Source organism: Nesoenas mayeri, assembly GCF_963082525.1.
Source record: "Nesoenas mayeri genome assembly, chromosome: 13".
NCBI lineage: Eukaryota > Metazoa > Chordata > Aves > Columbiformes > Columbidae > Nesoenas > Nesoenas mayeri.
In genome coordinates, this window is record NC_137550.1 from 11,773,382 (window position 1) to 11,789,512 (window position 16,131).

A 16,131-nucleotide genomic window follows, 5' to 3' on the forward strand; every position below is an offset into this window, starting at 1 on the left:
ATTCTGTTTCCTTGACACAAGTCATCCAGTCCTGAGGCTTGGCCCTGTAGGGTGAAAGGCTGCAAAGCAGGAACAGGCAGGGGAGATGAGAGGTGGCAATGCTCTGTGCTCACTTTGAATCGGGCAAACAGGAGGATTCTGTGGGAGGGCTTTGTTACCTGATGGCTGTAAGTGCAATTTTTCCATTTATTTTCATTAATGAGACTCAACTGCCATCAGAAGCAAGCTGCTAGCAACTGCAGCAAAAGTGAAGGAATTCCTAAGTTCTGTTTAAGGTCTAAGACTGTCCACTTAGGTATTTTTTCAGAAGTCTTTTAGATCGATTTTTTTCTCAAAACAGTTCAGTTTGATTTGCAATTCAAACTAGACTTGTAAATAGAAATGAGTTTGTAATTTACTACAGATGGGCTTCAGTTACTTTAAAGCAAGCGGATCGCAACTAGGGTAGAAAGTAATAGTAATACATGGGTCTGACCTTCAGTCCACCAAAGCCTGTGGTGAAGAACTCGGTTGCTTGCTTCTTTTTCTCCTATGTTATACATAGGTATTGAGCAGTGGAGTGCAGTGATGGGAACCCCTGGATGTACGCAGGTGGGAACAAGGAATTATCTTTCAATTTATTTGAATTTTTTTTGTCTGTGGAAGTGTTCTAGATTAAAACCTCATTTTAACTCCTGTGGTATTTTAATTTGGTCTGTTTCAGCAGTTATTATTAATACATGGCTTTCTTTGAACTCTACTCAGAGGCCTACTCCGGGTAGTGCTCCTGTGGTAGTGATCTTTGATTCAACTGTGTACTTCCACACATAACCCTTTAGCTTTCTTAAGTGCTTTTAAAACCCAAGTATTTTCTAGAGGGCTTTTTGTTCCCCTAAATCTCTGTGTTGTAGTTTCGGCAGCAGAGATGTCTTGTATGTTTGTATATAAAGAAAATAAAAGTCCTATAATGTTTGCCCTGGAGTTCTGCAGACCTGGTGTTCGCAAACAGCAAGTCCAGCTTAGCTGCTTCTTCCCGTTTACACTCTGGAACCTGTTTCTGTCCTGCCATACCCACCCATACCTGCAAGGAACCATCATGCAAAGCCAGCTACCAGGTCAGGCCATAGTTCATTTTTGCACAGTTGTAATGTTTTTTTCTGTGCATCCACAAAGTAGAAATGCTGATAAGGAAAAGCCATTCTTTCTTCATTGTGTTCATATATTCTCCACAAAATACCAACAGAGCATTTGTGATGGTGAATTGGAGATCTTCATTGGGAAGTAAGTCTTTCCACAAGGATTATTTTGTTTTCGATAATGTCCTTAAGCCACTTTTCTCTAAACCGACACTGTCCTGGCCTGGAGGATGGAATAAAGAGAAGGTAAATTTTAAGAATAATATTGAATCCAAGTTGGACCAGCTGCGAGCTGGCTGTTATTCACAGGGCAAGCCTACCTGCTGAAAAAGAAACACCACCTAGACCTGTGTAAAGCCAGGACTAGCCATGTTTGTGGTGGAGTGAAAGTCATGATAAAGAGGGTCGTTTGGCTCTGTGTAGCAAGATTTTTACAGTTTACTCCCCCTCTCTGCTATATTGCAGATTTATTTTCATCAAGGTCTCTGTTTTTGGCATGGGAAAGCTTGCTAGAACCTCCCAAGTTGTGTCAGTGATGGAAGAGCAATAAGATTTACCTGTGAATCAGCCTGCTGGACTCCAGAGTGAAGAATACCTCCACGGGCAAAGTCTGCAAGAGGAGAGACAGGGCATAGTTTGCATACAGAACCGCACAAAGCAGACATTTTAATTCAGTAAGATCTATCATCTGCTTAAAGAATAACCTGTGTAGTTGTACAACAATTCTGATCTGGATTAGAATAGTTTTAGTTTAAAGCCTCAGTGAGTATTTTCTTGTGAAGGCAAAGACTCAGATGTTAGAATTTTAAGTTTGTGATAGGATATAAGATTTCTGACCAGTGGCTATGAGCTGTTGTGCTGGGTTTGGCTGGGACAAAGTCAATTTTCTTTGCCATAGCTAGTGTGGGGCTGTATTTTGGATTTGTGCTGGAAGCCGTCTTGATAACTCAGGGATGTTTTTATTACTGCTGAGCAGGGCTTGCACAGCGTCAAGGGCTTTTCTGCTCCTCACAACCACCAGCAAGTGGGCTGGGGGCACAAGGGGTTGGGAGGGGACACAGACACAGCCAGGACAGCTGAGCCCAACTGACAAAGGGATATCCAACACCATATGACATCATGCTCGGCAATAAAACTAATGGGGAGGTTGGTGCAGGGAGTCGCGTTGCTTGGGGACTGACTGAGCATTGGTTGGTTAGTGGTGAGAAATTGTTTTCGTTTGCATCACTTATTTTTTCTTAGTTTTTATTTTTCTCTCTCCTGGTTATTTTTTTTTTCCCTTACAATCTGTTATTATTAGTATTTTTTTTTTTAATTATTAAGCTGTTTTTATGTCAACCCACAAGTTTTCTCACTTTTACACTTCCACTTCTCTCCCCATCCCACCAGATGGGGTTGCAGTGAGTGAGCAGCTGTGCGGTGCTTAGTTGCCGGCTGGGGTTAAACCACAACATCTGTGGTTGGAGATGTATAGCCAGTAAGGAGGAAAGTTAAGGTTTGATGTGACTAAGCGTGGGTTCTGGAGGTAAAAACTCTACTCAGTGCAATTTCTTTTTTTCTTTCGAGCTGCAACCTATTATTGTATAGGTGACAAACTTGAAGCAGATCTAGAAAGGGATGCCGAGGCAATGTGAAGAGCAGCAGGCCAGTCTACCTCTACTGACCCTTTATTCTGAAACTCATCTCCACTCAGTCCTGCTTACAGCTGCCCAGAGCGGCTGCTGTTACTCAGAAGGGGAAGACAGTATGAGCAGGAAAGTAGATGTGGAATCCTGCCAGATCCTCTGTCAAGTTGCTGTCAGTCTCAGCAACTTGGGAACTAAACCAGCCCCTGGCTCTGTCCTCTTCTCCCGTCAGTGACTGACTGCAGGTTCCTGTTACACCACATTTAAATCTCCCACCGTTGCTCTGACAACACCCAGACCTTGTCAGTGTCTCTCCTGAGAGCTGCCAGTCTCTCCACTGCCCTGGTGTGTCCCTGCCTCAGGAAACCCCCCTGTGCTCTGGTGCGTGCCATTTCTGAGTACTTACAGCAGGTTTGATTTTGGAGATCTCTATAATGAAGTAGACACTTGCTGTTGCTCGTGGGATGGGTTTTCTGCGTGTTGGGATGCTGAAGCAAGCTCTGTAATGGTATCTCTTGCTGTACTTCAGTTCTTCTTCCTGGAGAAATTCTGACCAGTGAAGCCAGCTTTCGTGAATCTCCCATGTCTGCTGAACAAACGTGGCGCTAAGATTCCCTTTGCCTAGCAGAGGTGACTTAAAGGAGATGCTAAAAAGGAACTGAGGTGCTCTCCTTTAATTTTTCATGCTCCTCAACAGTGAGAAGGCATGCCTTTCCTGAGTGGGTAGAATTGCCACTCACAGAAATGTATTCTTCAATCTGCTGCCATCCTCTCTGCACTGTGAAGCTGTCACATGGACCCCACTGGATATTTTTTATTACGTACTTGGCTTCTAAAATAGATAAAATGCTGAAAAATCATTATGGGAAGACCCTGCCACATGCAAATAGAGGAGGCACACTACCTTTCTCGTTTTTCTTCTGTTCTGGAAGATATTTCTCTGTACTGCTTCTCCCATTTTCCATGGGAATGTGAGCTTTTTCCTCACTGGCATTGTTTTTCTCTCCCTTATCCATTTTCTTTACCTTTAGAAACACACAAACGCACTCTGAGAGAGTTGGTCTGCAGAGCTGCAGGACCCATCTGAGAAAGTCTGGGCTGCCCTGGAACAGGGTCCTGAAACAGTGTGAAGAGCAGCAGGCCAGTCCCCCTCATCTGACCCCTCCTTTGTAACTCACCTTCACTCAGCTCGACTTACAGTTGCCCTGAGCCGTCACTGGTGCTTCCCAGCTGCCTTTGCTGGTGGTCCCAGACAGGGGTGGCTGGTGGCCTGGCAGTGTTGCTGCGTCTGTCCTTTTCTCTGGGGGGAAAAGCCCCGCAGAGCAGCTCCCAGGCAGTGGTACCCAGCAATCCGGCAGTGTTTGCTCTGTGTCGCCATGGCAACGTGGGTGCCAGCCAATCAGAGCACTGGACTCCCGGCATCCCCATCGGCATTCAAGGTTGGGCCCTACAGATGGGGACCGCAGGGCCCCTTTGGACTGGGAACTCTGGGGAAATTCCTCCCTGGCAGCCCTAGTTTCCTGGAAAAATAAGGCAGTACGAGCAGGAAAGTAGATGTGGGATCCGGCCAGATTCTCTTTTTGTCGTGTTTCTGCCAGTCTCGATGATTTGGGAACTGAACCTGCCTCCAGCTCCGTGCTCTGCCAAACACAGACTCACTTCACTCTGTTGCACAGAGCTGCTGTAGGCTCTGAACACCAGCACTTGCAATGCAGAGCCCTTCAGAGGGAAGGGACCATGGATGCTACATGAGAGCGGACAGAGATGTCGTGCCAGCAGGGTCCTGGTCTGATCCTGGGTTTGACCCCAGAATCACACCAGGGTTGTCTCGTCTTGATGCTGGGCTCATGCTGGCGGGGTGCTGTGGCAGTCCCAGGTTTGACCCCAGGGATATGCTGGCAGCGGCCCGGGGGCTGCCCTGATTGCTCCTCTCCAGGCTGGTGGGGCCATGACTGCTGCCCTGGGACCTGCTCACTGCCACGCTCCGACTCGTGCCTCGACACCAGCGTCCTGCCATGCCGTGCTTGCTGCCTGCAGCGCTTCTCACTGCCCCGCCATGATGTCTGCCTTGTTGGCTGCCTCGTTGTTTCAGGACATTTATCCGAAATGTTCTTTTCCGTCCCATTTACCCACCTATCCTCTGTAGTGATGCTGCTCTCAGATTTTTCAGCAAGAGATTCGTGGATTTCTGCCAGAGCCTTTTTGGTGACTTCTCTGGTTCTTTGGCTGATCCAAAGAGTCCCCTACCCAAGGCTGTAGGCCACCCTTTGCTCTGGCTTTGTCCTTCCCCTGGAGTCTGTGCTGAGCAGTGATGCCCATGGCCGGGGCCGACAGACACTGCCACCGCTCATCCCCCAGGCAGGAGTCTGACCCCAGGGTCTGCCAGTTGCCCCCACTGGAGACATGCTGGGGGCTGTGACACAAGTCCTGCTCGAGGGAGTGCTGGGACGCTTCCCGCGGAGCTCCTGCTCCCGGCAGGTCTGCAGGTTTGCTCCAGCTCAAAACCCTGGCCCGGAGGTACCTGCCTTTGAGAAACACGTCACTGCCAGCCTGCTGAACTGCAGTACCCTTCTTACTACATGAACCTTCACCACGCTGGCTTTCTGGTGCTTGGGCACCACCTCCTGGTTCTGGTGCCATCAGGTGTTGGCTGCTGTGATGGTGCTGGTGTTGCTGGCTTATGGGCTGACTACAGGTGAGACCCTCCGCACCCACACGTGGTGCAGAGATGGGGTCCCTTGCTTCTGCCAAGGGTCTCCCAAGTCTGGAAGCAGCGGCTGCTCGCTCCCTTGCTGGAGAGCTGAGCCATTATCCACCTCTGCACAAGGCTTCCAGCATCAAGAGAGCAGGTTCAGGCCTGAGACACCAGAGAAAAGGGCCACAGTGCTGGTCTTCAGAAGAAATCGACCTGGTCAGAGCTTCATATCGGATGCGAGTTCCTCTGCCCTGGGTTTCTGGGGTCTAAAAATGGAGAGAGGCTCAGGTATGAACCCAGTTAGCCAAGAGCCACAGCAGCTGCTGATCCATGTGTGGCCCACTGCAAAACGGCCACGGCTGTCTGTGGCTGCTGCGTGCCCTGGGCAGCAGCCTTCGCAGCATCCTCCTCTTCCCCAGCACCTCTGGGTGCTGCACAGCCAGTGCTAATTGCAATCACTGGGGCGGCACCGGGCAGCAGGAGCATCATCCCTCTTCCCAGCCTCCAGCTGCTGAGTTGTTCTTTGGGCAATTTCAGCCGCAGAAGAGCAGAGTCGAATGGTGATCAGCTGGGAGCTCAGGGCAAAGCACAGCACTGCCATGTCCCTGGAGCACAGCCCTTCTTGTCCTGGCTTGGACTGGTGACACAGCGCGATCCTTCTCCGGGATAAAGTGACGCCAGCACTTTCAGGGAAAGTCGCACTTCATGACAAAAAGGGCACAAAAGAGCCTCACTTCGTGAAAAGCAAAAGGAGTGAAATCGACATGGCACAAAGCGATTAACTTGTCACAGCTGTCCAACCTGTGCTCCTCAGTGTGAGGTGACCCGCCACATGTCCTGCTGGTGCAGGGTCGTGCTGCAGCAAGTCAGCTGGGGCTGCGGCCAGAAAGGTAGCGATGTACATGTGGAGATACCCAAATCCGCTCTCACCATCACAGGGGAAGAACTGCTTCATTTTTTCCTGCACTGGATGTTTGGCACCTCCCGCCCTCGCACTGGGGACACGTCTGGCGGTCGCGCTCTCCTCACCACAGACCAGCATGAACTTCTGGGCTGATGGACAAATATGGTCATGTAAACACCCATTGGTTGACAGACGGGGCTTTTGGCCAATGAGACGTCGAGGCTGAAGAAGTCTCTGGGGGGCGGCCATAGGTGAGCACAGCCCAGAGTGCATGGCTGGAAATGGTGCCCGCTGGGAGCCCTCAGGGTTGGGCTGCTGGGAGCTGTGGGTCTGCAGTTGAAGACTTTCCTCCCCTGAGTGGCCTTCTGAGAAACACTGCCTGGGGAGCGAGACACCTCAGTGACCGTCTGGGTGCCCTTGAGAGTCCTCACTTTGACACAGAGTGGGCAGATGCGCCTTTGTGAATCACCACTCTGGAGTCTGGGGATCTAATCCCCTGGAGATTTGAGCCCACTGTGTAATGATTGAACTCCTAAGGGGAATCCGAACCTGTGTTGTATTATGTTGTTGCAGTGCTGAGTAAGTTTGCATAAACCCTGTTTATTGGTTTCTGTTCAACAGCTCTGGTTAGAATGAAGTCCATTCAGAGTTTGTTGCCTGCCTGAACTGACTTTTAGGATGCCTCTGTGACACAGATCAGGAATTCAGAATTAGCAGGAGATTAAATATGGGGAAAAGAGTTTTACCTATCTTGGAGAAATGCCCTCAGAAATGGTTATTGATGACTTGCTGTCATTTACCTGAGCACTTGGCCTGTACTGCACAGACTCTGGACCCAGAAGAGTCTCTCTCTTCACTTGTAAACAAGCCACAGAAGCACTAATTTCACTTGAGTGTTTTTCTTCAGGATACCGTGACGTGACAGAGATGCAGAGAACTGCGGGACTGGAAGCTGCAGTTTTGTGTTTTATTGGCAGGTGTGAACTCTGGGGATTTGGCACTCAGTGAAACTTCCTCCTCCTGTGCTAAAATTCTGGCAAAAGGCAGGAACTCCTCTTGCATTTTTTCAGGATGTTCAGGATCCCTGCTGAGCCCTGGCTGCTGGGTGCCTGGTCAGGTTGGCTGGTGTTGCTGTCAGTAACCCCGGTCTGTGCTGGAGGGTTCTGGCCAGAGTCGGTCTCTTACAGAGCCCTGCTCTTTAGTCCACTCTCACCATCACAGGCAAAGAGCTGCTGCTTCTTTTTCTGCTCTGGATGTTTGATATCTCTTCTCTTTGCTTTAGGGACAGGTGATTTTGAGGTGAATTTGATCAGAGTGAAACACAAGCAGAAGCCTCAGAAGCTGACATTTCTCCAAGCTTTTCCCCAACGCCTCAAGTCCCAAAGCAAGGAAAAGATAACAGCAAAGGTGCCTTTTTCTACCTCAGGGATAAAGTTGTGGCAGGAATCATGTTATGGAACATCTTCAACAGGATGCCTATTGCTCAGAAGATCAGTGCAGGACTGGTGTGCTGAACAGTGAGTCTTGCTTAGATTGAGGATTTTCTTGTGGGCAAATCAATCTGCCAGTTTAAAAATGAGGAAAAAGAAATGGAGATGCTCTGTGTCTGTTGATACAATACTTCCAATAGACTTATAGGTTTGTTGTGCTTTAGTTGTTAGCAGTGTAGGTCAAAGTGGCTTACAATCTCATTCTAAATAAGCGGTGGGTTTTTTTAAGCTTTTAGACGTTTTTTCTAATTTTTGGTGCATAGTTTCTTCTACTACTTTGTCCTCTCACAAGTAACTTCTCCATTGCAGGGGCATTTCGGAGCACCTACATGAGTCAATTGCTCCTCAATTTTTAAGACCCTCCTTCACTGCACTGGTTCTCTCCCATCAACAGCAGGGAGTGCAGTGCTGTCCCCCGTTGGTTCTTTCACAGTCCTGCCAGAAGCGGAGATGAGGGCAGGTTTTCTATCCCTGGACCAGCAGCTGTTTTCCATCAGACTGGAGTACATTTGGGTACCAGTCTGGGAGTATCCTGGGGAGCTCTGCTGGGGGGGGGCTCTGTGTCAGTCCCTCCTCCTCCTCGCCTTTGCCATGCTCCAGCACCAGCTGGCATCCTGCACACTGCTGCAGCCAAGGTAGGGGCAGGTAATGCCATGTTGCTCAGCCATGGTCTTTTCCCATGCTGAATTCCTGCTGCTGACTTGGATATCTGGCCTTTGCTTTTCAGGCTTTTTGCTCTCACCAGCCAACACTGGGTCATTTTCTACTCAGTTTTGCTATTGTCTTTTCTCCTTCTTTAGCCATTTGTTGCAGTCCTTGGACTTCCAGTTTTCAGAAGTGGCTCTGATTGGTGCCAATACCCTCATGGACCTTGTTGTAAACTCTCAGCTTTTTTCTTCCCCTCCAGCTTCCAGAGGAGGGAACCAGCGTGGTGGTGGAGCAAAAGGAGACTGAGTGCTCCTGAGGACCTGTAGCAGATTCAGAGAGCCTGCAATTCTAGGAAGATTTGGCTTGTATAGTAGGTGAGAGGCAATGGCCAGCTATGATGGGTCCCCAGAGTGATGCTTTGGGACCACGGGTTCATGCATCTCCCTAACTAGTTAGTAGAATGCAGTCTGGGCCTGGTAGAAGGAAGGTGGCAGAGGAAATGCGTTGGAGAGCTGGCATGCTAAATGGGGAGTTTGATGAGGCCACCTCCTTTAGCAACTGAGTCATTGAACAGCTCAGAAGTACTGTAAAAGCTCACCTTGAGAGAACACTGGTTGTAATAAAAGGGGGAAATGGTATATTCTGTAGACTGTGTGGTTTTCTTAATGTAGCTGGCCACTAAGATTGCTGCTTTTTCTGCTTTTAAGAAGGGGCTGTGGTGTATTGAAAATCTATTTTGGAATAATAGCTAAAAATAACTTAGGGAGGAGTTCTCTGATGAGCTAAGCCCAAGGCAAGATAATGAATTGGATTAATCGAGGTAATGGTTTCTGTTATCTACAATTTACTGCAAGCTCCTGTTTTCAAACCACCCCAGTGTTCAGCACAGAACATGTTTCTTCCTGATGGTGCCTCGTAGTCATTCCTGCGGTGAAGCCATTAACAGAGGAGCTTCATAAGCACACACCCTTCAGGGGCAGAGCTGGTTATTCCTCCAACAAGATGGAACTGTGCCCAGCGCGGCATCTGCTGGGTATGGCTTGGTGCTTGTGCAAATAACCCTCATTAACCCTGTGGCTGGTGATGTCTGTGTGGTTAAGATACATGCGAGGGTAAGGACAAGTTGAACCTTTTGGCAGGCGATGGGATAGCCATCATCATCTGGGCAATGTGATGGGATGATGGCTGGCTAGAGCCTCGAGGAGAAAAAATGTTGATGCTTTTATGGTCAGAACTGTTGGACATCTAACTCAATGTACAGCAAGGCTTATTCTCAGCCTTGCTTAAAAACGTGTACAAGTAAGCACCAGAGTGATTTTTGTATTATTATTATTCCTAGTCTATCTTCCTGACAAATCAAAGTAGAAGTTTTAGAAGTACTGAAGAAAGTAAATTACTTCACTTTCTAAACATTTGGAATATCCGAAGAAAATCAGAGGTCTGAATCGCTTATGCTTGTTTGGATATACTGCCCATGACATCAGATTATGCTGGATCATGTCATCTTGTAGCCAAACTTTGTCAGGAGAAAAGAATGATCTGTGGTGTTCCTTTATGGTTTATTCACAATGGCTTCTGATAGTGTGTTTTTTTAATTATCCAGTCTAGAACAGACAATCACTTAGGCTGAAATCAGATTTTTTTTTTTAGAAGTTAAAATTTCAAAATGCTTTTCTCTGCTATGAGAAATCAATTCTCATGAAGGATTTGGAAAAGTACTGGCATTTTGTTTCTGTATTGCATATTGATGTTTACTGCTTTGTCATGCCAAAAAGGGTTAATTATCAAACACAAATCACTACTCAACTGATTCCATACCATCACTTTGAACTTTATCAAGGGGAATAGAATAACAGTGAAACAAAGAACAAACCCAGGGTCTTGAGGAAGCAGTCATCTGTTTTCCGTTATTGTCATGCTTTTCTTCTGACAAATAAAGAATGAGTTTCATTGCACATAATCTATTCCATTTAAAAGCTCAGTTCTTGCCCATTCCTATAAAATGAATTCAAGTATAGAGTTTTATTGTTCTGGATTACTTCTGCTACTTTTATCACAGATAATAATCTGAAAAAGATGTATATGTAGTTTGTATTTCTAGGTCAGGAGCACATAAAGTTACTAAAGTATTCTCTTGTCGATTGATAACTATATGTGTCTTTCAGCCATTTTTCTTCAAAGTAGGCTAATATCTACTTAAAATTAATTACTATCCTGTTGAATAAAAGCAATCAATGTGGCGAGGCTGTACAGCGGCCCTTGGTTTATCCTGCAAACAGGCTTTGAATCCTGGTTCTTGCAGGTCTAGTGGAGCAGCATCTCTGAGTAAAGCGCTGGGGGACAGGGTCCTGTGTGCTGGGGAAACTTAACGTAGGTGTGTTAGATGTGCAGAGTGTTTCTCTGCAGATGCACACAATATCCATCCATGCGCAGATTTTGGTGTGCTCCTACAATCTGGTTTTTAACAACCTCGTGATAGTTCAGGTTTTGTCTCCTTGAGTAATTGTTTGGAGATGGAAACATTTCAGTTCTTCCTTGACCTTTTCTCAAAATAGGATTTATTTTTTGTCTGCAACTTTAGGTATAAATTATGAATGGGAAGCAATTAAATTTGTTTTTTTAAACTGCTTTCAAATACCTTCTTCCATGTCCTGAAGAAATAGTAAAAGAAAAAATATTCTAGAGCAAAAGTAATAAATATACCTATGTAGTTGGTATTAGTCCATAAAGCAGGGTAAACGCCTTGAAGAGGAAAATAAATGTTTTGTGCTCTCACTTTAATCACACAATTGGAATACTAATGCAGAGCTGAGAATAGGTAATGCTTCTGGTTTAATTCATCTGTTCAGTGGCAAAAAAAAAATAGAATGGCTTTTTGCAGTTTCTAATGGAATTTGTAGCAGTTAGTTAACACGGATTTGTTTTTTCCTTCTGAAATTTAGCTAGAAGGCAGGTGATGCTTTTGTTTTTTAAAACTGTAGCGTTGACCATGAGAGAGTATTTACTAACAAAGCTCTTATTTAATCTGCTGTTTGGCATTACTAAAATTCAGCAAATACAGGGTGCATTCTTGCCTAGAATGTTAAATTCTAAAGCAAATTCTGTTCAGTGCTTTGTAGAATTTCCCTAGGATGTGTAAGTTTGCATGTGCTGAAGTGTGAAAATGTTATTTATTTTGTTATCATTGCCTTTTAGAATGAAATAGATATTAAAGACTAGTTAAAATGACAAGGCTTTCACTTATGACTTTGTTATTGTGTTTTGCACATTGTGTTATGAAACCAGGTGAGTTGGTACTTTTTTTTTTTTAGTTTACACATTAAAATACAGTAATTTTCAAAACTGGTTATCTTTTTAATAAGTAAATAGTACTTGTGTCCCCTGTTCTAAATTGTCTGCAGTATTGGACTTGGTTTTGGGGGTCTGTTCTGCTTTGGTCCTATGGGGAGATGGAAGTTTAGAGGAAAACCCTTCTTCCAAAAGCATGTAGCTTCTTTCTCTCTGAACAGGGCTGTATCCCAATCCTCTTCCTTTCTTACAGATTTTAACATGTAGAAGCTGCCAGTACAAGCAGGGAAAATTGCCTTGGCATACTTATGTGAAACTGCCAGGCTGTTTCCTTATCTAAAGAATTTTCTGTTAAAAAAAAAATCTAGCAAAGCTGGGCTTGAGTGAAGCTCTAGCTAGCAGCGTAACTTGGATGCTGTTCAACAAGTTCAACCTCGATAATTCTTAGTATTGCTTACATTATTCATAACTTGCTGTCTTTTTATTCTGTACTTGGGAAACTCTCCTCTGAAGTTTGCTCATGTCCTGGTCTGCTTTGCGTTTGATGGTTGATCCCCACAGAGGATTAGGGTCATTCTGGTGCTGTAAGTAGCACTTGGCCAGCATTGCAGTGTTACTCTTCGTATGACTGATGTATTTAAATGCCTCCATTAACTTTGTGTTGTTGAGTCCGGCTTGCAGAGTTGCCCGAAGCCGCAGTCTTCTGATGATGAAGTGGGTGGCAGGGGACGGGGTGAAACCTGACCCTCGCTGTCACCTCACTCTTGCTCTGTCCCTCATCTGTCACCTGCTGCTCGTGACTCCGGCCATGCTCTGCCCACCACGATGACTGAGCCCATCGGAGCCCCCGCAGGCTAGAGCCCTATGCTGGGCAAAGTTGTCAATACACTTTATTTTGAAGTGGGGGCCAGGGCATGTGGGCCCCTGGTGTTGTGGCGGCAGTTAGTGCAGTTGGTGCTGCTGCTCCATACTGCGACATCCCGGGAGATGCTGTTCATCGCTGCCCGTTGTGGGTTTGGAGGTTTTGGTTGACACACTGATGTGCTGGAGCCTGTCCAGAGAAGAGCAACAGAGCTGATAAGGGGGCTGGAGCACAAAAGTGATGGGACCTGAGGGACCTGTGAAGGTTCAGCCTGGAGAACAGGAGCTGACAGGAGACCTTCTCACCCTCTGCAACTGCCTGAAAGGAGGTTGGAGCCGGGATGGTCAGGCTCTGCTCCCAAGGAACAAGCGATGGGATGAGAGGAAACGGCCTCAAGTTGCCCCTGACTGCATTTTGTGAAGAATTTCTTCCTGGAAAGGGCTGTCAGGCATTGTGACGGGCTGCCCAGGGCAGTGGTGCAGTCACCATCCCTGGAGGGGTTTAAAAGTTGCCCAGATGAGGTTCTTAAGGGACATGGTTTAGTGGTGGACTTGGTAGTGTGAGGTTTATGGTTGGATTCTATGATCTTGAGGGTCTTTTCCAACCAGAATACTTCTGTGGTTCTGTGAAATGATGCCACGGGACTTTCTGAGTGACGTCAGGTCCCTGCTGGTGATGTAACCCTGCCTCCAGCCAATCAGAGCGGGGAAGGTTGGGACGGTGACGTAAACGACCCTAGCAACAGGCCTCATCGGAGCCGCCCAATTAGAAAATCGCTGAGGGCCGCAAGGAGCCAATGGGAGTCGGCGAAGAAGGAAGGCGGCAGGAGGCAGGTCTCCCTCAGCCTCCCTCCGATAAGATGGCGGCGGCGATGGTAGCAATAACGGCTTTGTTTCCTTTCGGCGCCTGAGCCCGGTTCCGGCCCGGCCGCACCGAGCAGTGGCAGCGGAGACATGACCGCAGAGCCCGTGAGGTACGGCCCGGAGCCCGCCCCTGCTGGGCGGCGGGGGAAGCGGCGGCCGCTGCTGGCGGGCGGCCTCCGCGGCTGCTCCGCCCGGCCCGGCCCGCGGCCCCGCGGCGGGGGTGGGGCGGGGACGGGCCTGGGGCGGCAGACGCTGGCGGAGGTCGAGCAGGGGGCGGGATGGCGGCGGGAGGCCGGGTGGGTAGCGCAGGGGGAGGGCATGGCGGCCGGGCGGCGGGCCCTCGTCTCATCTGGCCGCGGCCCGGCCGTGAGCAGCAGCGGCACGCACGCCCCTCTTCCCGGGCACGGCGGGGCTGGGCCTGGGCTCGGGCTCGGGCACAGGCCCGAGGAGCGGGCAGGGCTGTCCTGTCCCGTTCCGGCGGGAAGCCGCGGGAAGCGGCGGGAAGGCCCGAAGGGGCGGGGCCGCCATCGCCCCCCGCCATCGGCCGCCGTGCCCGCCGCCGGGTGCCGCGGGGCTGTGCCCTCCGCCCGGCCGCCCCCGCCCCACGTGTGTGTGCTGTAGTAAAGCCCTTCCTCTCCCGCCCATCCCCCGTGAAGGATCCGTTTTCATGCTGGTTTACAAACATCTCCCTCTGCCCCTGAAGAGCTGTCTCCTAACGTGTTAATTGTTATGAACGGTTTTGCTGCGTAAAGTAAGTAAGCTGACAGAAAAGCAAGTGAAGTCAGTGTTAAGAAAGACGCTGTGTTAAGCTATTAATAAATAGTAGGCTTTGTACGCTTTTGATTTATGGAGATCTCAGGGTTACTGACCAAGTGCATCCCCCACAAATATTCCACGTGCCTAAGGCGCTATATAAACAGTGAAGTGTTATCACTTGACTCTCACGAATGTTGCACATCTCTTCAAAATCGAAGTGCTAAGAGAGGGAGCCATTGCACTGTATGAAATACTCAGCTTTGGATAAAGTTTTTACTGTGGTCATATTTGTGTATCTTCACCCAGTTTTAGACTTACTTTGAGTAGTTTTCTTTCTCTTGTGTGTTGCTTTATTTTAAAGTCTTAACACCTCTGAGGAAGTAATGCATATGTAATCTACTTCTTACTAACAAAATAAGATTTTTAGAAGATTGTCATTTATGTTGATCACATGCTGGATGCGGGTCATGACTATTGCAAATATACATTATTTGGTGCATGACTTCCCAACAGTTAACAGTTTTTTCTGCATATGTTTTCTTTCTTATTTTTAAGGTAGGGATTGTCTATCTCTCCCCCTTTTTCACTCCCACTTTCTCCCCTCTGTTCTTAAAGTAGTTTGACGGCTTAAGCCACTTTTATGTTGGATCAGTTATTTCATGTGTAGACTTTTCTTCCTCAGTCCCTGAAAATCAAGGGTTGAATTTGATTTTTATATAGCAATAAGGTCTGGCTTGCTAATATTTATTGACCTTTTTTGTGGTCATAGATAGTGTTACGTATTCTGAAAAGTGCTCTTCTGTTTGGACCATTTTGCTTTTTATTTTACTATGACAGCTGTATATTTTTTTTTTTTCTGTTTTCCCATATTCTGCTTTGTCTTTTTTTTTCATTTTTTGAACCTCTTGTTCCTGGTCTATGTTCTGAAGGTTTTGTGTTTAACCTGTACCATATTCTTATGTTGTCATTAGTATAAAAATTAGTGTTACTGTTTTAGTTAGTGCTTCAGTTAAAGAGGATATAGAAGCTCATACATTTTCCATGGAATTTTTCAGATCACCCGCAGACAGAAGGGTAATTTGGATTACTTGTAGTCTTGAAGATCAAAAAGCACATATAAAATAGATTTGAGATTGTATGTTCCTTTGGATTCGATCTGTCCCACATAATAAGCAGGCCCTGTTGCAAACTACTTTTAAGTAGATGGACATAATATTTGTTTTGGTGCTCCAGACTTTTCTTGTGTTCATGAACTCAGTTCTCAGTCTAAATGATTAACATATTGCATGGGATTTTTGTTATTTTCTGTCAATTCAAGTTCTACTTAAAATTGGAGTTAGAAAGAATGAGAGGGGAAAGAAAAAAACCTCTCCTTTCCATTTCTCTCAAGTCCTGTTGGTTTGTCAGTTGCCTGTGTTTCTGTTACTCTACACATTCCTTTCATCTTCTGCTATCTGCAGTGGACATGGACATAAATAAAGCTAGGAGATTGTTGTTGGAGTTCTTTGGAATATAGGCAAACAATAGAATTTTGTTGGAAAATCTTTTCCCAGCACTTCTGGAACATAGGTTTAAAAGGAAAGTAATCAATACTAGTCTGCTGGCTATGACGTTTTATACTTCTGTTATGAGGAATACTTCTATTTACTATTAAGAACCTAGGAGCCTACCATCGCCAGGATGAGAAGTTTGGAATGCTGAAAAACATGATGAAAGCTGGAGTAACTCACTAAAAAACTTCAAAAAAAATGCTGTCTCTGTAAATGTTGATGAAGATTTCTCTAAATCTTTTGCCCAAAAAGGTTGGTTTTTTTTTTTTTTTAAAGTAGAAGAATCTTTGTCATAGTGACCTAACCTGTTCATACACTGTACAAAATAAGCACAC

General features: G+C 46.7%; 1 protein-coding gene across 4 annotated transcripts in view; it reads left to right on the top strand.

Moving 5' to 3' along the window:
- The first annotated feature begins 13,429 nt into the window (after nucleotides 1-13,429).
- ATRX (ATRX chromatin remodeler) overlaps nucleotides 13,430-16,131 on the top strand; it is an 86,506-nt gene continuing 83,804 nt past the window's right edge. For all 4 annotated transcript variants that reach the window (XM_080352389.1, XM_080352390.1, XM_080352391.1 and 1 more), the window contains exon 1: nucleotides 13,430-13,600. In XM_080352389.1, coding sequence (XP_080208515.1) covers nucleotides 13,581-13,600 — 20 coding nt within the window. In that variant the 5' untranslated portion in view covers nucleotides 13,430-13,580. The remainder of the gene's footprint in view (nucleotides 13,601-16,131) is intronic.